Below are 23,340 nucleotides of genomic sequence, written 5' to 3'. Positions count from 1 at the left end.
GAAGTAATCTGCTCTTGTTGCTCTCAGGAATTGCCACTTAAAAGAGATCACTGCTCTCAGGAATCTGTCCCCAGGCCCAGAGTCTGACGCAAACCAAAATAGGAAATCTTAACATGCACCTTCACTGCAAACTTAGGTAACTGTGGAAAAAAAAATTACTCAAAATTTCATCTATCCTTCTAGTAACACTGGAATCTTTGGTTATTGGGTCATACTAACTTACAGAGAATTCCTGTAAAAGTTACTGTCTCAGAATGTGTATCTTCAACACCTGTGTTGTTTGCATGGAAACAGCTAAATGTCTCAGCTTTGGGAAGATACGTTTTGGCCGGAGATAAAAAGAATCAAGCCTGCACAGGACTTTTTTTGAAGTTGTGAAGTAATGCATATTGGGATCACCCCATATGTAATATAAGCTCTACTATGGTGAAATCATCCTCATCTTAGTCAAGTTCATAGTGCTGTTGTGGGACTAACAGGATGAACGAAGCAAATAGTTTCATTCTGCATATAAAGGATTGCAAATATATTTCTGATCCTTCATGACCAAGTCAGACCCTTTCACATCAGGCATTTAACTTGACACTTGTATTAAGAACCTAGACCCTGTGTAGTTCTTGGAGAAGACAGGTTCTTAGGTTAGGTACATCAAATCTTCAGCACATACATGATAGGCAGATTTTTTAATGACCTGTGTAATAGTTTGACAAGAGAATATTTTTACATCAGTTTTTTTATTTGAGTCTTTCCACAGCAACCACATTAAGAAAAATTGTATAAACCATTTATCTTCTGAAATTATTTGTCATCCTTTATATTTCATATGACCAAGAATAAATAATTCTTTCCAGGTGTTGATTTGCAATGAACTTACATTTTAAAAACCTCAGTCATCAAATTTTTAGAGTAATTGGGGTAGGCCATGTTTAAACTGCTGATTTCAGGTACTGTCTATATTTAAGTATCTTAACTCATCTTTCAGTCCTGGGCAGTCTGCATCACCTAACTCCTCTGTTGAATACACTGTTCAAAGTGGCTGTTTTGAATGCTTAAGATGGTGTTTTTCTAATACCTGTTACCATAGCTTCTTCTGTTTTATTGTAGCATGATCTCATTTTGCTTTAGGTCTGTAAAGGACAAACTTCCACAAAATGTCAGCGGCTCTAATTCTTTGTGTTATTTCAGTAATGGATTTTAAGTGTGATTACATGTATTCTTTCACTGTTAGCTGGAAGTTATTCCTTTAATGCTTTCACCACTGCTGCATCAATTTGTTGCCTGTTTCATGCCGTGTAGCACAGTGGTTAGAAAGTACCAAGTACATTTTTTTAACACAGAAATGTCAAGATTTTTATCACTAGTCACATTATGCTCAAATTAAGAAAATACAGTTTTAGACTGCTTGGTTTCTTTTATAGCATTTCAGAACAACTGTTTTATAGAAGTTATTAAATAAGAAATTGAAGCAACTGGTTCAAAGTAAAAAAAGCATGGCACTGACAGAACAATTACTGTGCTGGTCTTCCCACTGATCTACATAGAATAGTTTTTGTTGATCTTTCTTGAATATGCACTTCTATCACATCTGGTGGGGGTTACTGACAGTCTTAGAGAAGCAAAAACCAAAGGATTCATGTGGAGGGGAAAAACCAACCCACTATCGTTGCAGAGACTTCTCAAAGAGCACTCAAAGAGCACTGGAAGAGAACCATGAGCAGGGCTGGCTTATCCGCCGGCTGATCCAGGTGAGATAACCTCATTTGCTGATATATAAAAATAAAGACTTCATTTTAAAGTTGGTAGTGTGTAAAGGAAATAGCTGCACTTGCTATAGCACTTGGCTCACATTGAGTTTAGCATGACCCACTCTTCCCAGCCAGATACGCACTTTCCAATCCCAACTTCAGGCTAGGCTAAACAAGGGAATCATTGCAGCTTTCCTGCTGGCTTCCCTGAGCACTAATAACTGCCACCGAGGGTTGCATTTGGCCTAAGGTGTGTAGATGAATAGTTTAATAGCCTCCCTTACAAAATAAAAAGGGGGATTGAAAAATACTCAAAATGGCATTTTGAATACTTGTGGCTTAACAGATTTTATGCTTTTTACATGCACACTATGGAACAAGAATTACTGAAAATCTTAGTATCACCATTAGATGGCACAGCAGTGAACACATTTGACCCATGGGGTTTTCCTCCTTTTATTTCTCCTCTCCCCAAGCCCCAAACGGCTCCTTGCCTCTGTCCCTTCCTTCCTCCCTCCTTCCTTCCCTCCCTCCAGAGTACAGCAGACACTTCTCACAAGCTGAGACATAAGCAGATCGCTCATACACTGACTGCTGCTCCATGAAGCTTTCCTTATACTTGAGCGTTGAGGGCGTCCAAGCACACCAAGCTAGCACCTCTCTTTTGGGGAATGGAGAACAAAGAAACAGCAGAATGAGGGATCAGGACAGTGCTCTGTACTCACATACTGAGAATCTGCCAGTGGTGAGATTTAACAGACATAGTTGTGCAGGCACAACGCTAGAACACAGCTTTGTCTGGCCCTGCAGGCTCTCCAAGCCTCTCCCTTTAGTCCTAGCGCACAAAGCATATGGCCTGTACACCTCTGCAGAGCTGTTAGGTTGGGACCCTCAATGTTACCAGTCCAACAAAGCCAAGAGGCTTCCCCAGCCTAACAGACACAGGCTTCTGTCTCAGCAGTATGCACAAGCAATCCTTGTTCGTTTTCGAACAAAAATTTTGGGAGACCTATTTGTGATCCCAAATTTAAATTCTACCCTCAGAACGTACAATGATGCCCATCAGAATCGCTTGGCTGGTTCCATTCATGCCTATTCATTAAGATGGCCGGGTGCCTATTCACATGGTAGCAGACTATATTCACTGTGTTGAACTGCCAAGAAGAACAGGTTTAGAAGAATAATCTGCAGTGTTGCAAGCCACTGCTCCTCTGGAGAAAGTTTTTTCCAGCACTTTATTAACACTACATATCTATTTAGTCTAAGAGCTTTTGACAAGTTACAGTTCTCAAAAAACACTCCTAGAAGCAACAGACTGACCTAAATGTCAGATAAATGCTGCGTTCCCCAAAAAGCACAAGTAACGTCAGAGGGATCTCAAAGGGACAATGACAACCTATCTTTTCTGTGAGGTGCCTGTCTTTATTTCACAAGGCTTTTGTAAGCACTGGAATCTGCCAAAAAGTAACCATCTGCAACGCCTCTACAACAGGCTTCATCCCAAAAGGTCCAATGCAACCTCCTGGCATGTGGTAACATCGTGCATCTCAAACACCACTCCCAATAGATTCTACGTGTACTCCAGAATGATAAACTTCCTTTCAGATTCTAGGACTGCAGCTGGATGGATTTGTGGGCACATTAGTTGCAAGTGTTTTGCAGCTGCAGCAACAGCAATACTGCCCAACTGCACTGGGGCAGCGACAAAGTTTCCTGCACAATACCTTATTCAGCTAGGAAAGGGGTAAATCATTTACTTCGCGGTCAAGCCGCTGAACAATTCTAAGCTTAACCTTACACGATTAGCTTTTGCTTTTTTCCCGTGCCCAGTTTCAGTTTCACCACAAGAGGGAGCAGAAACTCCCCACACTTATTTCCAGACTATTGCTCAAAAAACCCCCATGACCCTTAGAACCACCACCAATGGCTTTCTTGGACCTTCTCAGAAACCACTATGGTTTTCCTAAACTTTAGTAAACGAGGTGGAATTCAGGAAGATGTGCAGTTACTTGTAAGCATACATGCTGTCAGCCCAGCCCAGATACCAAAACTTCTGTTCAGAAAAATTTAAGTACAACACTCCCAAAAAAGTAGAGTTACAAGTGCTGGCGCTGCAAATGTACGCCTCGTTGTAGGAGAGAGACCATCTCCAGATCAAGCAGATTGTGCACTCACTGCACATGAAGAAAAACAAGAAAAAACAAGATAAACAATCTATAACAGTTTATCAACATAGTTTTTATTAGTCTTACAGGAAGTGTATGTATGTGCACATGGACAGTTTCCATATTAACATATGATTCTCTACTTTCACAGGAGCTTGCTGAATTACAATGTGTTATTTTATCCATAATCATTCCTATAGGCTTTTTCTTGGATGCGTAACACCATTCTCCGAGCATAAAAATCCCTATATTCCTCAGGTAGTTCTTCAAGTGTTTTCAAGGCCCTGTCCAAGATCTGTATAGCTCTAGAGGCTGCTGTGGGATCTTTATTTCCATAAGTGTCACTCTTATCATAGGACTCAGCAGGAAGGTGCTTCCAAAAGACATTCAGTGCCACTCCAAATTCCTCAGAAATTACATTGTGGAACCACAAAGCTGTAGAAAGAAGAATGTCTAAGATGAAATTTACTATCTGAAACTTCCACATGACTCATAAGTGTCAGAGTCACCCAAACTAAATCTAGTAGAGGAAAAGCCTCAACTACTGGGTTTTTGGTTTTTTACAGGTATTCATCCCTGAATATATCACAGTGTGCTAAATTTAGTAAGTTCTCCACAATGTTTATGGCGATCCATAACTTCACACAAAAGTAACAATTGCTGTAGTATGAAGAGATGCTCAAATGTAAGCAAATTACAAGCATGTGTAGGATGAAAATAAGACATCTTCCCTCACTCGTCTCTACTCTGACTGCGGATACCTATTTTCATAGGTTTAGTCCCTAACAGATTGTCCAAGCATTAACGTAAACCACCAGCATCAGCCAGATCACCCATGCAGGTTGCTAATGTTTTCACAGTAAAATCATGAGGCTTTTCAATTGAATCATCATGCCTGTGGTAAGGAAGCAAAGGCATTTTTGCCTCATCAAGTACATTTTATAAGTAAGTTTAATATGGTATATTTACCCTATTTCAATTTTAAGCTAAAAGACTGAATGCTGTGCTTATTGCAGCTTAGTTGCTTGTATGTGCTGAAGCTTATTCTGAGAAATGAACAAGAAGTTTCTTTCAGGTTAGGAAAAGGAGCTGCTTCTACCTTCTCCGTAATAACCACACACATTTCTCAAAGAGCATCTCCTTTTTTCAGCAATAATCATTCCAGAATGCTGACAAAACTAGCACCGTTCTCTGGACTCAAAAATCCCTATACTCCCCAGTCATGCTTAAGAGTGCTGAGCGTGTCTTAAGTTTGGACCAGCGCACCTACTGGCAAAGACAAACTGGTATCTGTACTGCATAGAACAAACCAGAAATTATGTATGCTGACATTAGCAATAGTGTGACATACCTTTCACTAACTGTAACCAAGTTTCTAAAGAAAGAAACACAATTGGTAAGTTCAAAATTAAGTAATGAGTCCAAGGCTAAGAATCTATTCTAAATCTTCCTAAAAACCTACTGCCTTCTTGTTTACTGGCCTGTTTATAGTGCCCAGATAACATGAAAAGGAACAAAGTAAGTATCTGCCACAAGCTCATGATGAGTTAAAATAAACAATTAATGAGTAGGAATAGTTCAATAGGATTAATTCAAATGCCTTTCCCTGATCACCAGAATTGTCATCTCAGCCCAGAAAGCAGCTTTGTATTTTCTCCTTGTGCAGAAAAATGATTAGGATTTGTCTTTCCATTCCCCAAAGGCGATTATAAATTTCTAGAAGGTCCAATAACTCTATTGTCCATAATTCTCATCAAATCACATGCTTCAAAGTTCTTAAGTACCAGAGCTACTGAAGAACAGAAATTCACTCAAATTCTGTCATTAGAAAACTCAAGTCACTGAGATAACTTCAGATTTCACAAGTTGATTTTATAATGCTGATCTATTAAGACACAAAGTCAGAAGCATACATTGTAATCTTACGGAAGGTAGGATTTGTATGTAGATATAATAATACCCTTTATTAGGCTAATTAGTACAGTTGGAAAAAGTAGACGAGTTTTGCCAGTGTCTTTAGATGCTCCTACTTATAACACAGAAATGCTTTAGTAACCTCTTACCATCTCTAGAAATGAGAAATTGCAAACAAAACATGGTCAGGAAGTATTTGTTACTTACCTGGAATAAATAACACATCTCCTGCTTCCAGAAAACATTGATAGCGCTTGGCTTTCACGAAAAGGGGATATTTCTCTAAGTCCGGGTTGTCCACATCCAGCACTTTTGACTTAGTACCTAGGAAAGTTTTCAGAAGTAATGAATAAATGTTCCTACTTTTCCAAACAAAACCAAAGCATTATCACATTGCTGGAAATGGCAGTTCTTGAATCAACTTTAATACTGGTTTATTGTTCCAGAACTCTTCTACAAACCAGGCAAAGCTGATGGCACTCCTCATTTACTGAAAAGACATGTTCTTCTGTTGTCTGTATTTCCCTTCTTCTGTTGCCTATACCTCCCCTGTAACTGCAACCTTATTAACACTAAAAGACGCTTTCCCTGACATTTAAACCACCATTTTGAATCCAGAGCACTGTACGCCTCCACAGTTAGGTGCTGAAAACAGAACCCAGCAAAGCTGCCGTGCTCCTTTGCAAATTTCTTAACCTGCCCCACTGACATGATTAGCAAACAGCATCAGAGTTACAGGACCAACTGACTTCTTTTAGATCAAGCTGTCTGTTAGTAATTTTTTTCTACAGTGCAGCACCTGTGAGCTGGAAAGGCAACTATGATCACCAACCTCTGAACTAGATGTATGTGACATAACGTACCTGATAAATATAAATATGGTGCATCTCGAGGACTATACAGAACAACTCGTTTTTTCCCTGTTACTTGGATTAAGAAGTTATCCATTACCTGGAACGAGCATAGTAAGAGAGACATCAGCCAAGAGTTAAGAATTATTACATAACCTGCAACTAATCTAAAATATCATCAGCTCAAAAAAGGGAATTATTAAAATCTTCATATGTTAAGAATTAGCTAAATGAGCTTCCCCATACAGTTAATCTAAAAAACTCAAGAATGCGAGTTACTTTATTCCTTAGCTGCACATTCTTGACAAATAGTACGTTTGGCAACACAACATTGCTCTCCAACAACTTCGTTTTTTTCCCTAAATAGGAATCAAATTGTTCCATCTTAAAACACAAACATATAAACCAGCAAAACAAAATAAAACATATATTTGGAATTCCTTTTCTTTTTCAATGTTACCCCTACCTCATTTTCCTGACTTTCTCTTGATAAAGGATTCTTTTTTCTAATTATAATGCAAAAGCCTGTTTTTCTTATAAATAAATTTAGTCAGAATTACACTGCACAGTGTTAGAAGACAATATTAGTTGGAATCTATTGCATTGCAGCAACAGACTGCCCAAATCATTGTACAATTACAAACAATCTGGCTATTAGAATAAAAAAAAGGTAATCTTCAAAACAAAAATGTTGAAAGTTACTGTGTTTTAGATTTTTAACTGAAACTCAAAACAGTAAAAAAACCCCCCAAAATCAAACAACATTTAATCTTGTAAGTATGGAATTAGACAGTAAGATATTATGCCCACACAATACATCTATTTAAAATTCACTGTACCACTGAAAGCGTTTAATTTCAGTATTTTAAAACATCTGAAATTTGTCATTAACAGATCCTAGAGATTTGTACCTTAGTATCTCAACTCCGTAATGCCATCTGCAACATTTTATGCTAAACACATGTATTACCTACATCATAATGTGTCCATAACTGTAATCCAGCTGAGCTGATGCGGAAGACACTAGAGAAAAACTGTTCCTTCTCAAAATATTCTGGAATCTGAACATCTTGTGCCAAAATAGGAAACTGCTTTCTCATATCTGCAATATCCTGAAACAAAAAGGACATAACTCTTAGGGAACCTTAGATGCACATTAAAATAAGGGAGCACTTCACTATCATTTCCCATCATATGAAACATGGGGCCACAACGTCAGCACTGGCTGAAGCAATGCTTTTTGGCAGTCACCATTTCAGCATTGACTTGGTCAATGATATTAATAAGAGCCAGAGAGGTGCTTTGAACTGTGACTGCTAGAAATCACACTGAAGAAGCAAGAGATCATCAGAAATCCTTTTATATTATTTTAGAACAAAAGCTAAACACTGGGAGGTGAGGAGTGTATTCTTCAGTGATGAGCTAAGCTCTTGTATAACAGCAACTATTTTAGAGACTTAGGTTTAAATATTCTGACCTAAATCCAGTCAGATTCATAGGCCAAGTGACCATAAACAAATTGCATGCCTGTACTATGCAGCCAGTGGATGACAACAGGCTTTTTAAAGTATTCCTAAACTGCAACTTTACAATATTAGAACTGTAATCTCAAGTAACTCACCTTCCGAGCATCTTCACCCACTGATCGCAAATAGTACTTTTCATCCTGAAAAGAACACAAAAAGAGAATCGTTTTGGTTTTTTACTAAGAATTACAAACACACTTAAACAAAGAGCCTGTATTTTCTCATTAATCTAATGCAGGGCTTCATTGAAATATGGTACAAAAAAAATGGCATTTACAAATGCAGGTACTTTGTTATGTTGCCTTTACCGCTCCCTGCTGTTCATCTCAAGAAACGGGAAAAATAAGTTAACCGACTGAGAGTAGAAGAGCGAAGCAGAGGGAAACTTGTCAACTGCTTCAGCATTGCTGTTACTGAACGGATTCAAAGCAAATGCAGATTATAACTTAAGTTCTTCAGAACACTGATGCAGGAAGTTATTTCAATTAGCTTCAAAACCTACAGCACCCTATGTAGCATAAAAGGTGAAAAGCATGTCTGCATTCAAAAATGTTTGCTTCCTAATCACACCTATCTGAAAAATCCCTAGTTTGAACACTGATATGTAAAGGTAGCTACATATCTGCTACTCGCAAATTATGTTACAATGAATCTGTATTTGTATTTTGTTAGCAGACACAATCAAACTTTAAAATATCTTCATGACATTTTCTTGCAAAACATGTAAATGATACAGTTATTTTTCTAAAGCAAGGTTTGATTTCTCAATTTTATGCTGGAATTTTTGCTCATGTAAGCAGATTTGTTAAGAGAAACAGGACCACTGAAGTTAACCACACCATATACATATAAAGCAATTTCCGAGAAAAATTGCCTTCTCCCCACATTTTTTCCCTTGCCTCCAAGCCACACAAAACAGTTAAATCTAGCATCAAGTGCTTTACTGGAGTAAGACTTTAAATTACAATTAATCATTTTCCCCTCCATATACTGGCAAAACAACCAACAGAAGAAACTGACACTAAGGAAATTACCTCAGAAAGAAAGTACTCCTTGTGTTTGACTTCAGCTGCTCTTTGTACAAATACATCAAAAGGCAGAGTTCTGAAATATAAATATTTAAATTTATACAATGATCAATGTAACAACCTATGGTCTAAATGCCACATTTAAAATCATAAGCTCTCTTACCATATCTAGTATAACTGAAGATGCAATATGCTGCTTTTTTTTTTTTTTTTTTTAACATGGTGACTAATCAGTGTTTGCAGTGGATGTTTGAAGAGTTTGACGGAGATACAAACCTCTCTGCTTTAGTAAATTGTTCCAATGTATATCCAAACAGAATCACGTAATTGCTGAGGCTGGAAGGCACCTCCAGAGAACCTCCAGTCCAACCCAGGTTGACTAGCACGGCCAACCACCGCAGATAGCCCAGGACAGCATCCAGTTGGGTTTTCCATATCTCCAAGGATGGAGGCTCCATAACATCTCTGGGCAACCTGTTCCATTGTTTGACCACCCTCACTGTAAAAAAGGCTTTTTTTAAATTTAAAAATAGTTTAAACAGAATTTCCTGTATTTCAGCTTGTGCCCATTGCCTTTTGTCCTGTCACCATGAACCACAGAGAAGAATCTGGCTCCATCCTAACCCAGGGTTAAAAAGAAAATATCCTAAAGCAAAATCTTTTGTGATCCTATTATCCCTTCTACCAGAATACAATCTGCACCTGACAGTGCTTAGACCACTTCGCTAAACATTTTAGGCTTTTTTTAAGAGCCAAATACAACAACCACTGAAGTCAATGGAAAAACAAACAAACAAAACCCAAGCCTCTGACTTCAGCTGTACTGTTACATCTTGCCCATTTACATTTGCTACTGAAGAAAGTGAGAGCACAGCTCCATGACAGCTTAAACTGATGCGTGCTGGTGCTGCCGCAGCTCTGCCCTTGCTGTCTACTCTAATCGTCCCATCTCCTCCCTTGTGCTAGCACTGCCGCCCATCTGACCTCATGGTGAACCTGCTAGCAACGCTAAAACAGCAGAAAAACATTCAGATTTCTGCAGCACATCACAACATGGCTGAATGAGTTCCAGAACCAACACAAAGACAGGGTAGGAGCATGCAGCTTACAACAGGAGTGCAGTACTACTCACGTGCATCAGTTTAAAACCATGGAACTGCGTGCTAGGTCCTTAGTGTTTCTATTCTTTTAGTTCTACTTATTCTCCCTTCATGTCAGAATGAGGGGCTTGGTGTGGAAAGGCTCAAAGCTTCCTGAATTTCAAATGAAGTAGCTGAAAGTCCTAACACTTGCTATAATGAAGCACCATCAGAGCACCTCCATACGGCTGTCTACAAACCTGCTAAAACTAGCACGCAAGATCAACTGTATGTGAACTCACAGTAAGAGATATTATAATAAGAAACAAAATAAGAGTGGTGAAAGGGAAGTACGGAGATAAGGCAAAGTCATTCAAGTACAACCTAATTTCAAAGATTCAAAAGTTCATTATGCAGTGAGCAGAATCTAGGCGTTTTTTCCCCTGAACAACAGGCTCCGCTCATAGAGAATTGGAGCTTGTTTACACTTAGAGCGTATGTTCAGCCTTCTTAAAAGTTTAACAGACCGAACACATCTTGTTCCCACTTATGGAAAACAAACAACAACTGAAATAAAGGCATTTACCCTTGAAGAGCAACACAATGACTGGGATAAGATGAACTCTGAAGAAATGTTTTGGCAGCTACATGACAGGAACTTCAGAGGAGATGAAGAGTTTACATGACCCACACCAAGATTAAAGAGGTGGTGAAATGTGTGGTATCCAGTAGTTTGAACATTCTGAGAATTGCACATGCTGACTTTGAAAGGAGCTTGGGTTTAATTAGTAACATCCCTCTAGAGTGGAATAGCCTGCCTGCCAGATGCCAGCATTCTAAAAGGTTCAGACGCATGGTGAGTCATAAACTAGCACTATTCAGTAACATTTGGGTTTTTTATTAATGCCAGCAAATGCCAGGCTCAAATTTCCTACAAGAATGCACTGTCATAATATCTTTATAACACTTCCTCATGCCATCACTTTTAAGGCCCTGTTTGGCCCGTCCTTTCAGCCTGTAGTATTTATTCAGGGTTTTGAGATATTTGTGGAATGAAAAGAAGAGGAGAAATCAAGGACAGCACTTTGATACGTAATTTAAAGTTTTCACAAAGTATCTTCGTATTCGCACCCTCAGCTTCAAACATATGCACCATACATGTGAAAGTTATAAGCACATGGCCTTGAATGAAGTACCTATACACAAAGTTCTTACTGAGGAAATCCATCTGTGGCACCGCAGAAACATGAATCTTTACTTCTTTAGATCCTTCGGCTTGGCTCAAATAATCTACTGTCCATTTGGTTGTGCAAGTGCCTAGTTCCATTCCTTTTAGCACTACTGGCTGTCTCTAAGGAACAAAAAAAATTCAATGGTAAAATGATCGTAGTGTCCACTGGAAAAAAAATCAGAATTAGTTTCTCAAACAAAGTACACACAAACAAGTCAGCTGAATACCAAGACCTGCTACACGAAGTCACAACTGATCTGTTCACAAATGAACAAAGCAAATCAGAATGCTGAACGTAGAAACAAAATGCAGTAAATCGTGGGGCTGTTTCTCTATTTACTATATCCTCTGTCCTAGTGGAGTAAGAAAAGATATGGAGAGGGAAAGAAAATTTTAACACTCAACTTTGTGCTGGGGCCATTGAGAAATCTAGCCATGCTAAGGAATAGTTTTAGTCATACTAGCCAGAGCCCAGCAGAAACCAGACAAAAGACCACAGAGTTATGGTGTAGACTGTGAGCTATGGTGGTGCTATATGTTCTCAGGAAATAAACTCTTTCCACCTATATTAAGGCTCCTTGATGCTCACAATGCACAGGTTTCATCCAGTGCGCACAAAAAAATGAGTAGAAAGACACTTCTGCTTTGAATTGGGACCTCGGAGAAAAAAGGAAGCAGCGATGACAAAGAAACAAAACCAGCAATCGCATGGTTTTTTAACCGCTGCTAAAGAAAATTAACTCACAGATCAGCTACCAGAGCTTCTCAGCAGCTCACAAGGGGTTTGCCTGCGGGAGCCCCGTGCTCCTAAACTCACACGCGGTTTAATGGATCGCGATACCTCTTAGGAAACGCACATACCCCAAACCTGCGGCTTGTCAGCGCTGGCCCTGCCAGCTGAGGAGGCGCCACAAGCCCCCGTGCGGCCCCAGCCCGCTCCAGCGGGGCCCCGCTCACGACACCCGGGCCCGCGCGTACCCAGGGCAGGCAGCTGCCCCGGGCCCACCCTCCCCCGCGTGGCTGCGGAGCGACTCCGGGCCGCTCGGGTGCGCCGGGGCCGAGGCGAGAGCAGCAGAGCCGTACCCGGGGGTAGATGTCTCGCAGGAACTGCTCGCGCGTGACCGCAGCCAGCCGCGCCACCGGCACCACCGCCTGCTCCCGCCGCTCCATGGCCGCTTCCGCGCCGGTGACCCGCGTCCGTCTCCCGTTGCTCCCCCCCCGCCCCGGAAAGACGAGCTCGCGCAGAAACGTTCCCCCCCAGGGTCCTCCCGGTATGCAAGGGCCGAGGAGACAGCGGATGCTTCCCTTCTCCGGAGGGGGGGTCCCGCGGTGACTGCGCGCTCCTCTGAGCCAGCGCGATCGGAACCGCCGGTCCCTCGGACCGCCACCGGCTACGGAGGACTCACCGCCGCGAGGGAACCAGCGGCGGCGGCTCTGTTTCCCGCGGAGCGGGCGCCCCGGACGGACGAGCCGGGGGCGGAGGGGGACATCAGCTATCATGGCGCTGCGCGCGGCTCCCGGCCGCTGCCGTTGGCTCGCGCGCGCGCTCGCGGCGCCGGGGGCGGTTCGGGTCCCGCCGCCTGCCGCCGCTCCGGCCTCGGTCCCGGTCCTGTATCCGGCCGCGCTCTGCCCGCTCCGGCCCGCCGCGCGGTTCGCCAGCACCGCCGGGCAGGGGCCGGAGGCCGAGGGTCCGCAGCGGCGGGTGGTGGTGGTGAGGATCACCAGCCCCTTGGCCTGGCTCCGCACCCGCTTCTATTACCTCCTCATCCGCCTCTACTTCGACCAGGAGTTCAGCATCGAGGAGTTCACGCGGGGGGCCAAGCAGGTGAGCGCCGAGCGGGCGGCGGGGCTTCGGTCACCCGGCCCGGCGCCTCAGGGAGGCGAGAAGGGCCCGTCCGCCTGCCTGAGGGGAAGAGGTGCCCGAGCCGCGCTGGCTGCGCCCCGGCCCGCCGGCGGCGCCTCAGGGCCGCCCCGCTGAGCGTCCCCTGGGGGCTGCCGTGCCCGGGTTTGATTTCACAGGCGGACTGGATAGCGCCTGGGTTCTCTCGTGTGTAAAATAGATGGAGTTCCCCACTTTTGGCTCCAGGTACCTCATTTCTGGAGGAAGTGAGAATAACCGGAGGTGCGCTTTTCTTCAGGCTTTTCTTGGTGTCTTTTCCCAGACTCTGGAATTTAAATGAGCTGTTTTAGCCATCCCCCAAAGTAACATGAAGAAAGGTCCTTCCACATGTTCTAGAGACTTTAAGCAGAAATGTATTGCCTCTTGGCCGATTTTCCTAAAATGACAAAGCTTAGGCAGGCATAGAAGTGGTGCATGTATTTGCTTCTCCAAATTTATGAACCCAATAAGCTCTGTCAATCTGTCAAAGAGGTAGTGACCTCAAAGCAAATCAAGTAAAAATTACAGTTACCTGCTGCGAAACTTCAGTTACGGTATTTAATTTAAAAAACCAACCCAAACCAACACACCATGTGGTAAGGGACAAAATATTAAAGTGCTTAAGATCAGTTCAAGAGACAAAATAACCCTACACCGAGTTAGTTGCCAAGCCCACAGAACCACCTGTTTTGCCTTGCCCTAGGTTTTTTGTTTGTTTTTACTTGCTGTAGAGTCCTAAACACTCTCTCAGTATTTCACAAGTACACTACCTGAATATGTAGAGGCACTATTGTGTGTAAATATACCTGCAAAATTGAGGGGAGAAGGGGAGTTGAGTTTCCTGAAGTTTAGAGACTAAACCAGATTTATAAAGAAATTTTATAAACTGGAGCTTCTCTTTTGACTGAAACCAGGAGATGAGCTGAGAAAAGGAGCAGGAGAACAAAATATTTACAGGGGAAAAAAGACATAGACTGACTGAATTATCAAAAAGAGAGTAAAACCAACTTATATAGATTACTGTAATGTTTTTTTTTTTTTTTCAGTAAACAGGCAAGTGAATGCATAGCTATCAAAAGGTTTGATGCTTTAAAAAATGAGAGACTGAAAAGAAACCTTATGTTTTTATCAGTTCATGAAATCACTCTTTTTAATGCTGGAGAGCTTCCATTTCAATGGTGATATACTCTGCAAACACTGAAATCATGGAATAGTTGGATAGCTTGCCACATAATGATGGATTTGTCTGAAAAATAGAAAAATAAGCCAACTTAGTGTTATTTGTTCATGTATTTCTCCCTTTTTTTTTTTTGGTAGGCTTTTTCTGTTGTTTCAAAGCTGCTATCTCAGCGTAAACTTGACCTGCTGGATGAACTTGTATCAGCAGAGGTAAATGCTTTCTCTTATTCTAGGAATTGATTTTCCGTTATGAAGTAACGTGTATTCAGCCTGTCATTATCTATAAATACTGCCAGTTTGGTTTAATTTAGGAAAAACAGGATAATGCAGAACAGGGCAATTTTGTCTTGCAGCTTTTTAATGTTTAATTTCAAGGCTTGAAACTTAAAGTTACTGTATTTAAAAAAAAAAAACCAAAATATTCTTGCCATTGTGCATAAGGACCAATTGCCAAAAAGATTGCTGGTGTACCAGAAAGGATTGAAAGGCAGTGGGTTCTGGATGGCAGGTGGAATTGCATAGCTCTGTTGGTATAGGCAGATAGCTGACGCTTTTGGTCTGTGCACCAGAATTCAGATGAGGAAAGGAACTATTTTGTGCTCATCCCTGCTACACTAGTACGTTCCCACCCCCAAGCAGATCATACAGCCAATTACTGGTTACGGCTGGAAGGCCTCAGTCTTATGTCGTGGTCTCAGGGATATGGCTGACCTGGCTAGCTAAACATCAGTGCTGTGTATTCTGTGTTTTAATGAATTTTTAATTGCTGAAGTTGTCTTGGCCTTCCCAGGGGACGGAGGTAGCAGATGCTTGAGAGTCAAGTGGAGGAGATACTTCAGGTCTATGTCTGCCTTGTTACTGGATGTCAGCTTGGCCTGCCCTATTGCCACCAATGCCTTTGCAGCAAAAATTTTGGTGCTGTTCTAGTGCATCCCCACTGGACAATCTTGCCTCCTCTCTCTGAGCAGATATAGCAATAAAATGTGAGTTTGTTTCTTATAGTTGTTTTGAGCATCTCCTCTTCCTCTGCTCATCTTAAATTTTTCAGGTGATCAGGTTAACGTTGATCCAGAGACCTCATGTAACCAGAGCATGTGGCGGATAAGGCTGTGATACCACACTACTTTGTTGTTGCTTTGGCCAGCGAATTTTATACCTGCAAAATGTACTAGAAACAACATCTTGTAGTGAAAATCACCTCTTGCTTCCATGTGACCTCTGGATTTGTTTGTTACTAAAAAATGGCAATTCAAGTTAGGCTAAAAACTGAGTATAAGTGAAAAATAAGTGCTGCACAGCTTCATCCTTCCTTGTGACATGTCTTTCTCATGCAGCATTTGAGGTGATGCCTCTGTTCAGTTTGTGCACCACATCCTTTTTCTACTTAACGCAGCTGTGTAGGTTTTAGGACACTCAAATACTACGGATGTGAATGCAATATGGAACTTAAGTCCCAGAGCAATGAATTTTCAGTCTTTTCTGATTGTGTATAAACTTTTTCTAATGAGAATGTGGATCACAAAATGGCAAAGATAAACTTAGTCATAACAGAACTGATTTTCAAAGAAATTTGTGAAAGATAACGAAGAAACAATTGAACGAAAAGCTAAGAAATACACAGCGAGAAAAGCAGAGTGTAAATACAGTTGTGGAAGCAAGCTTAACTGGTATTTTCTGGGCTTACCTCCCTTGCTTTGCAACTTCTGTTTTGACACTACCTTTTCCAAACATTTTTAAAAATACTTTGTTTTCATTGATTTGAGCATTAAATGAATCTTTTTTAATATCACTGAATTAGGATTTGGGAGTGCCCAAACTTCCCAGTGCTTTTTCACTTCCACTGTCGTGTATGTTATACAAATGTTTTAGTGATACAGCTCATTTTATTAATTGCAGTAGAAAAGATTGTTACTTCGATTTCCTAATGAAAAACTGACAGTTTTTCTGAATTTAGGTACTTCAGGTGCTGAAGGAAAAGCTGTCTTTGCTCCCTGACAACCACAGGGATGCTTTAGCAGCTGACATTGATGCAATCATGTACACAACAGAAGGAGATGTTCGCATTTACTATGATGATGATGGTATGTTTAGAATTCTAAAACATTTCAGCAATAGGTGGTCTTATTTCCTGGTTTTGCTACTAAGCAGGCATTCTCCTTACAGATGTTGTTTTGAGTACTGTTGCTCGTTCCTTGTTCTTCTGTTTCTAGTTCATCTATGTATAATTCCCTGATTTCCTTTTAAACCAGAACCTGAGAGATTATTCTTAATAAATCATGGGACTGTTTTGACTTCTGTTTAGGTCTTGCCCACTACACTTCTTTTGTAATTTCAGATTTTTACATTATCAGTCTTTTAGCAATCTCAAACCACTCAAAAACAATTATTCTACTATATGCAGAAAGCTGTTGCTTCAGCAATGAAAACATATCTTCCAAGAAGAATAGTGAAGGCTGGATAATGAAATAAATTTTGCTATCTTCACTTCTATTCTGCTTTCGTGGAATATACTTTGTTCTAGGATTTCTCGATTATTTTTTTTTAAAGCTAGTGATGAGCTCAAACAAGTTTTTCTTCTGGTTAAATACCAGCATTATATGCTCAGTTCACTATCAGACACAGTTGACATGGTTTATAATGTAACCATGGGTCTTCCAAAGAGCATTTCAAATTGTCAGACATAGTGAGCTTTTTTCTTGTTTTGGGGGAATAGGGAGGGTTTTTTTCTCTTAATTTGCTCCCCTGAGTTTCAACTACTCTACATACTTTTGTAGTATCACTAGTTGGCTTTGGACCTTGTGGTAACCAGCTTTTCTTCATATGGTTTGATTATGTACAGTGTCATGCAACCAGCACTCATGATAAAATACATACCTTTCTACAGAATGTATTTTTAATGTTGCTAAACAGCATGAATATAGCTTTAAATAGCTTTATTGTTCATTATTCTATCATGCATTCTTTATGGCTGAAGTCAGCTGCCCTTCCAGTGTCTCACTAGAATGTATGCTAGATAGCAAATAGGAGTATTTAAGCAATAAGAAAAATGAGATTTACCTTATGCTTTGATTTATTTCCAACAGGAAGAAAGTTTGTTAGTATCCTGATGCGTTTCTGGTATCTGAATGGTGCTAACCTACCTGATGAAGTACCAGGTGAAACCAAAGTTTTCCAGATTGTGTTTGGAGATGAAAGCACAAAAGAGAAAAGACATCTTTTAACAGCAAACTATGAGTAAGTTTACTTGTTCGGGGGTTTTTTGTGCGGTTTTTTTTTTTCTTCCATGTACACAGGCTAGCTGTGTGGAAAGCAGTTTAGGAACTGAAAGCATTCACACTGTGCCAGTGCAGAATTTGGTGTGTTTTAATTTACCTTGATCCTAATTTAAGTTAGTTCTCATCCAGTTTTCTAGTCTTTATTCTAGGGCCAAATTTTTTTAAATACCCCTTAAAGTCATTATATTATTACCTTGCTTGTGAGTTGAGATTAGTGAGAGCTCTCTCTGTCAGGAAGAGCAATAGCTGGAGCACTGAATGAGGTTTCTGATCCTTTCCTATACTGCTCCTGCAGCTTTCAGGAAATAGGTTAATATCAGTCCTTGTTTCCCATTTCTTGCAGCACAGCTAACAGCAATGAAGTCAAGCCAAGCAGTCAAGTGCGATGCTGTTGACTTGTCATTTCCTGCACAGAAGTCAGAACTGCAATTAGCTGAAAAAGTAGCTCATGAAAGAGGAAATTTTTCAGCCAAATGCTTTCTGCAGAAAGGCAGAACAAAGCAGGCATCACCTGGTGTTCGGATAATTCATACCACTCTGATCCAAGCCCTCAAAGCACACATTAGGTAGATGAATTTTCATAGAAATGCTTGTAAATAATGTCTGTATTAGTGTACTGATCTCAGAGCAGTGCAGAAATATCCGCACAGTTGGCAAAATGTACTGAAAATAACATTCTCAGAAGTTGGAAAAAATGAGGATTTTTGTGAGACAAATGCAATATAATCAATGGCTTCTACACCCACGTTTGAAATGGAGAGACTATGGGGTCTAGATTTTCAGGAGTTCTGAAACAAAGGAAATGCTCTGAGGACACCAGTGCTTTTTGCCTGGGTGGATTTTTGTGGATCCATCCCTTAGCCGAATTCAGCGTGGTTTTTACAGTTGGAGTCTTCTGAAGCTCCATTAACCTCAAGAACCTCCCCTGAAAGCCCTAATACCTGTTCCTAATCACCTAAAGTATGTATTCCGTTATTTTCAGTGCTAACCTAAACTCAAATGGGCAAAGATACTACAGGCCTTGGAAGCCTAGTGTTAAGTATTTGGGTGTCTGGCCAAAGACAGTTTCCAGGAGTGGATTTGCATGTAATTGCAAAGCACTGAGGTTATACTGCTCTTGTCCACAATACACAGGTTACATGGGAGCATGAATATTCAGCTTGAAGCTCAGACTTACCTTTAGATGACAAGCAGTCAAAACTGACATGCTCAGGGAGAAGGACATTAATGACTACAAAAGGAAGATGCAGATTCTTTGAAAATAGAGATGGACGTTTTCATTTTCCTATCAACAGCTACGTAATTTTCTTTCAGGGAGATTCACTGCTACTGTTAGCTTGATCTTGGAAAACATTGATTTCTGAAAACGTTGATTTGTAAAGTATAGTTCAGTAAAAATTTTCAGGTAGAGTGCGTAGCATGTGATTTCCCTTTACAATGCAGTTACCATCCCATTAAATGAAACCCTTTATTTAGAGATGAACATCTGCCACAAAGTTATATGCATAGTTACTGCTGTGAAAACTGAGTGCTTTCTTGATATCAGGGTCTTTACTGTTGGTCCTGTCTGTGGGATCTGAACCAAAATACTCTGAAGTCAGTGCACTTTATTCCTTACTATAGAATTAGTTTTGCTCTTCCATTTTGGGGCACAAGCATCAGTCTAAGGAGCTTTTACAGGGATAACTTTGAAGTAAAATGTTTCTTCATATTTTCTTGTTGGTGTTAGTAGGTCTTTCAGGAGCAAGTAAATTTTAACAACTCTTCACTTACTGTCTTTCCTTTTCCAGGTTCCAAAGGGAATTTACAGAAGGAGCAAAACCAGACTGGACAATTACAAGGATTGAACATCCAAGGCTATTAGAATAAATGCCTTCTACTGTCTTTTTATGTACCATTGTAAATGTTCTGATGTAACAAATATCAGGCTTTTTTGTCTCTCTTTTCCCTTCCTGTCTTCTCCTCCAAAAGAGGGATGAATTTTGTATGTTTGATTTCCCAGAATTCTTTCTGAAACTCACACTGTGCTGTGGCATTACAATAAAGCCTTTTCCCTGGAGCAGACTAGTACAAGTTTAATTAGTGCTAATGCTCATCCAAGGCATTTACACAGCATGGTTTCACGCAGGCCGGTATTACCAGTGTGTCAACTTCTTATATTCTGAGAAGAAATGGTACTACTTGAAGATAAACAACACTTTTATGGCTAGTGGCCCTTCTGAGTTATTTTCATATGTTTCTTTTTTCCCCTAGGGACTGTACAATATATAACTGAATAATATGCAAGATGAACTAGAGGTAGATGGACTTCTTAGATTGTCTAGCCTCAGCAGTTCATTTTGAGGTAATCTTGCTTTTGAATATGTTTGAGATTAAGAAAGTTAGAGCCATTATCAGTATTTGGTACAGGATTGGAGTAAGAAAAATCTTTTAGCATTGCACTGGGAAAATGGATCAAAGATATATATATATATAACTGTATTCTGAAAAACATAAACAGCATTTCTTTCAATTCAATAACAGGCAATTCAATACAGGCAATTCCAAGTTTAGAGGTTTAGGAAATAAAAATCAGTTGAAAACATGAATTTAAGAGTGAAACTAAATGAAGTCCTCTATTTCAAACACTTGTCGAAGAAATGAGCAAATCATTAAAATTAGATGTTGCAACTTAACGGTTTCTCAATTTTCAGATTATCTCTGTTTCTGGAACATGAGATCCTTGGTGTAAGTAGCTTGAGATTTTTATATACAGATTAACAGGAGATCATCATAACAGGGTTTCTTATCCCCTATCTCAACTTTAAAGCTAAAGCTAACTGTCCACCCAAGCATGTTGTACAGATTCGTGCAGTGTTTTGGAAGTGTAAGATAAGTATAATTACTGTGATTCACAATAGTTGTGATTGATAATTATAAATTAAATTTTCCATAGTTCAGCTCTTCTGATGCAGTGATTTAATGAGAAGAATGTTTAACACTTAAGTTTTTCTGTCAAATCCTGGCAAAATAATTATGGTATTTTGCTCTGCCTTAGCAGCAGCAGCCTGGCCTTGAAATGGAGAATTTGTGATTTGTCCTCTGTACAAAGTTCAGTGATGACAGAGTGTCTCATCTTCAGGAGAGGAACAAAATTCTGTATCTGAAATTATATATAGCCATTTTGTATGCAGTCAGTCTGCAAAAGTTTGAGGCAAAACAAAAAATGTTTTTTATTCTGTGGGCCGTTTGCTGAGTGATGCTAAATGGTAGCATGTCCAGTTTGGCTACTGAATGATGTGCTGCAAGAAGCTGCAATCAGCCGTATTTAACATAGTGACAGGAGAAACAAGCAGAACAAAAGATGACAAAAGCCAGTGAAGCCATCTTTATATTCAGGAAGGTCTGCTTTCACATTAAAGTAACAGAGGTCTATCTAGAAGTGCTGGTATATCTTCATTTTTAATTTGGGTTACTTTATTAGTATCTTTTTGTTTGTTTGTTTGATTGGATATATCAAAATGGGAGTATCTGTGATGACTGATGAAGGATTGCCCTTTTACTAGTGAGTGCTCCATCTTTGGAAGCAAAGGCAGAGTAGACCCTTCTGTATGACTAATAATGAAAAAAGATTTTTTGTTTTGTTCACTATAAAATTGTGACTTGATATGAACATGCTCCAAATTGATGATAACACAGTTTTGCTGGGGAAAAAAAAAAAAGTCGTCATTGGAAATTTACACGCACTATTTTATTCTTTCAAAGTTTTATTTGTCTTGTGGGTTGCGGGGTGGGGGTGGCTGTTGGATGTTTGGGTATTTTTCCCTTCTAATCTTCATTCTTAAAATTATCCTGGAGACTACAAATCTCTATCAGATGCAGAACTACCTATGGCCTTATTGCACCAAAAATAAATTGGAAAGGCACATAAATTACTAAGCTTACTGAAAGTGGTTTGCTTCCACAGTCAATAAAACTGGTATCATTAAACTGGATTTACAGTCTAATATTGGCTTGAGAAAAAGCTGCCGCCACCGCCCCACCCAAAAGAAACCCCACAAAATAACCCGAAACCCAGCTTGGAAGGAGTGGGCAAATGTACATCTTCAAGAAGATGGCATTGAAGTTTACAGGAAGCTTTGCCTCCTTTTTACCTGCCATCCATAAATTCTCTGTCATAAATCTGATCATCATAGGAATTAGTCAGACTGAAGTGAATGTCAGTGCTTGTCATCTTATGGCACCTGTATTTTCTCTTGTGGAAATACTTTTCTGCCATGCCACCTGTTCAGGCAAAACAGAAACTTACAGTTTCTATGTTGCCAGCCAAATACATCTACCCAAACCTCTATTATCTAAGATAAGAAATGTATTTAGTGTCTTCAAGCTAGCTCCTAGCGAATATATTTCTATATACTATAAAAGTTGTCCCAAATTCTTATGGCAAAAAGGACAAGTAAGGGGTTAAGTTTGCTTTGTCTTGATCAAAGACTTACAGGGAAAGATGGAGGAGAATATTGTCTTGTAATTTGGGGATTTCCAGTGCTGCTATTCAAACACCTTACTCTAAAAATCATAATACTAACTTAAGCGTTACTGAATTTTTTTCTAAAGAAAGAGTTTTATTAGAAATATCTTCATGATTTAGGAGTAATGATGCTGAACGGGGAACACTAGAGCATGCTACTGCTCCCAGATTCTCTTGCTGATTTGTCTTAGACATCACCTTAGAAATCACAGTCTGTGAGGATTTGGGTGTGTTTTATTTCCCTTCCATCTCCTTGCCTGACTTCCGTTTCTATTGCTGTAAGTCAGGGGAACAAGTACAATTGTAATTATGGTGTACAGCCTGTAAATCCCCATACATGCTGATCTAAAATATTTGCAGTTTGAGCATGCATACTTCTTCATTCAGATCCCAGTAATTCTTGAAAACAATGTTACCAGGTTTAGTAGAGATTTTTAGGGTAAAAATCATTTCTGTGTTAGCAATGCTGACATTTCTGATTCATGTTACACACCACAGGGAGGTCACAAGGTGTCTGGACTATGCTTGAACTGGGATGGAGATTCAAGGCACCACATTCTTCCCCCCCCTGCCTGGGTGAAATCATGTTTTCTTGGGTTCACGTGGAGTTTAGGAAGCCTTTATTTATTTATTTGTTCATCCAAAACTGCGGTCATGTTTAGTAATTACTGACAGTGCTCAACTCTAAACAGCTGTTTGGCACAATTTTGGTGTATGTGTCTAAATCTTGACAATTAAAGCTGGCCAACAAAAAGCCCATTAATTTGCACACCCCACTCACCAGTAGATGGCCTTGGTCACAAAGCTGTTGTGGCTGGGAAGTGACTGGCAATAGTGAGTGTAAGAGGAATAAAGAATAAAACGGTAGAGGCATTGATTCTCATTTAAGTGCTATTTAAATCATTTAAACTTGTTTTATTAAAAAGTCGTGATATTCTTACTGGCTTTCATCAAGTTAATG

The 23,340-nt window shown here is 40.1% G+C and overlaps 2 protein-coding genes across 4 annotated transcripts; one reads left to right on the top strand and one right to left on the bottom strand.

Moving 5' to 3' along the window:
- Positions 1 to 3,973: 3,973 nt before the first annotated feature.
- Positions 3,974 to 13,437, bottom strand: TYW5 (tRNA-yW synthesizing protein 5). 3 transcript variants are annotated; one of them, XM_054829372.1, is made up of 8 exons: positions 13,299 to 13,437; positions 11,505 to 11,659; positions 9,236 to 9,305; positions 8,297 to 8,341; positions 7,650 to 7,787; positions 6,688 to 6,775; positions 6,032 to 6,148; positions 3,974 to 4,345 (listed from the first exon to the last, which is right to left on the bottom strand). In XM_054829372.1, the coding sequence occupies exons 2-8, from the start codon at positions 11,633 to 11,635 to the stop codon at positions 4,089 to 4,091; spliced, it is 846 nt and encodes a 281-aa protein (XP_054685347.1). In that variant the 5' UTR covers positions 11,636 to 11,659; positions 13,299 to 13,437; the 3' UTR covers positions 3,974 to 4,088. The 3 variants fall into 3 exon arrangements, 2 of the variants coding, with proteins under 2 accessions (XP_054685347.1, XP_054685346.1); XM_054829371.1 differs by lacking the exon at positions 13,299 to 13,437 and adding an exon at positions 12,623 to 12,760; XR_008577567.1 differs by lacking the exons at positions 3,974 to 4,345; positions 13,299 to 13,437 and adding an exon at positions 12,623 to 13,039 and having other exon boundaries at positions 6,100 to 6,148; positions 7,646 to 7,787.
- MAIP1 (matrix AAA peptidase interacting protein 1) lies at positions 13,038 to 21,841 on the top strand. Its single transcript, XM_054829375.1, has 5 exons — positions 13,038 to 13,364; positions 14,736 to 14,807; positions 16,552 to 16,678; positions 17,681 to 17,831; positions 19,663 to 21,841. The coding sequence occupies exons 1-5, from the start codon at positions 13,038 to 13,040 to the stop codon at positions 19,739 to 19,741; spliced, it is 756 nt and encodes a 251-aa protein (XP_054685350.1). The 3' UTR covers positions 19,742 to 21,841.
- Positions 21,842 to 23,340: the final 1,499 nt, after the last annotated feature.

The sequence above is a fragment of the Grus americana genome, chromosome 6 (assembly GCF_028858705.1).
Source record: "Grus americana isolate bGruAme1 chromosome 6, bGruAme1.mat, whole genome shotgun sequence".
Classification (NCBI taxonomy): Eukaryota; Metazoa; Chordata; class Aves; order Gruiformes; family Gruidae; genus Grus; species Grus americana.
This window is presented reverse-complemented; position numbering and strand designations above follow the sequence as displayed.

Coding starts and splice junctions, on each gene's coding strand:
- MAIP1 (XM_054829375.1), top strand. CDS start 13,038: ATGGCGCTGCGCGCGGCTCCCGGCCGCTGCCGTTGGCTCGCGCGCGCG. Junction 13,365..14,735: donor TCACGCGGGGGGCCAAGCAG/GTGAGCGCCGAG, acceptor TTTTTTTGGTAG/GCTTTTTCTGTTGTTTCAAA. Junction 14,808..16,551: donor ATGAACTTGTATCAGCAGAG/GTAAATGCTTTC, acceptor TTCTGAATTTAG/GTACTTCAGGTGCTGAAGGA.
- TYW5 (XM_054829371.1), bottom strand. CDS start 12,709: ATGGAGCGGCGGGAGCAGGCGGTGGTGCCGGTGGCGCGGCTGGCTGCG. Junction 9,306..11,504: donor AGTAAGAACTTTGTGTATAG/GTACTTCATTCA, acceptor TTTATATTTCAG/AACTCTGCCTTTTGATGTAT. Junction 7,788..8,296: donor TGGGTGAAGATGCTCGGAAG/GTGAGTTACTTG, acceptor TTTTTGTTTCAG/GATATTGCAGATATGAGAAA.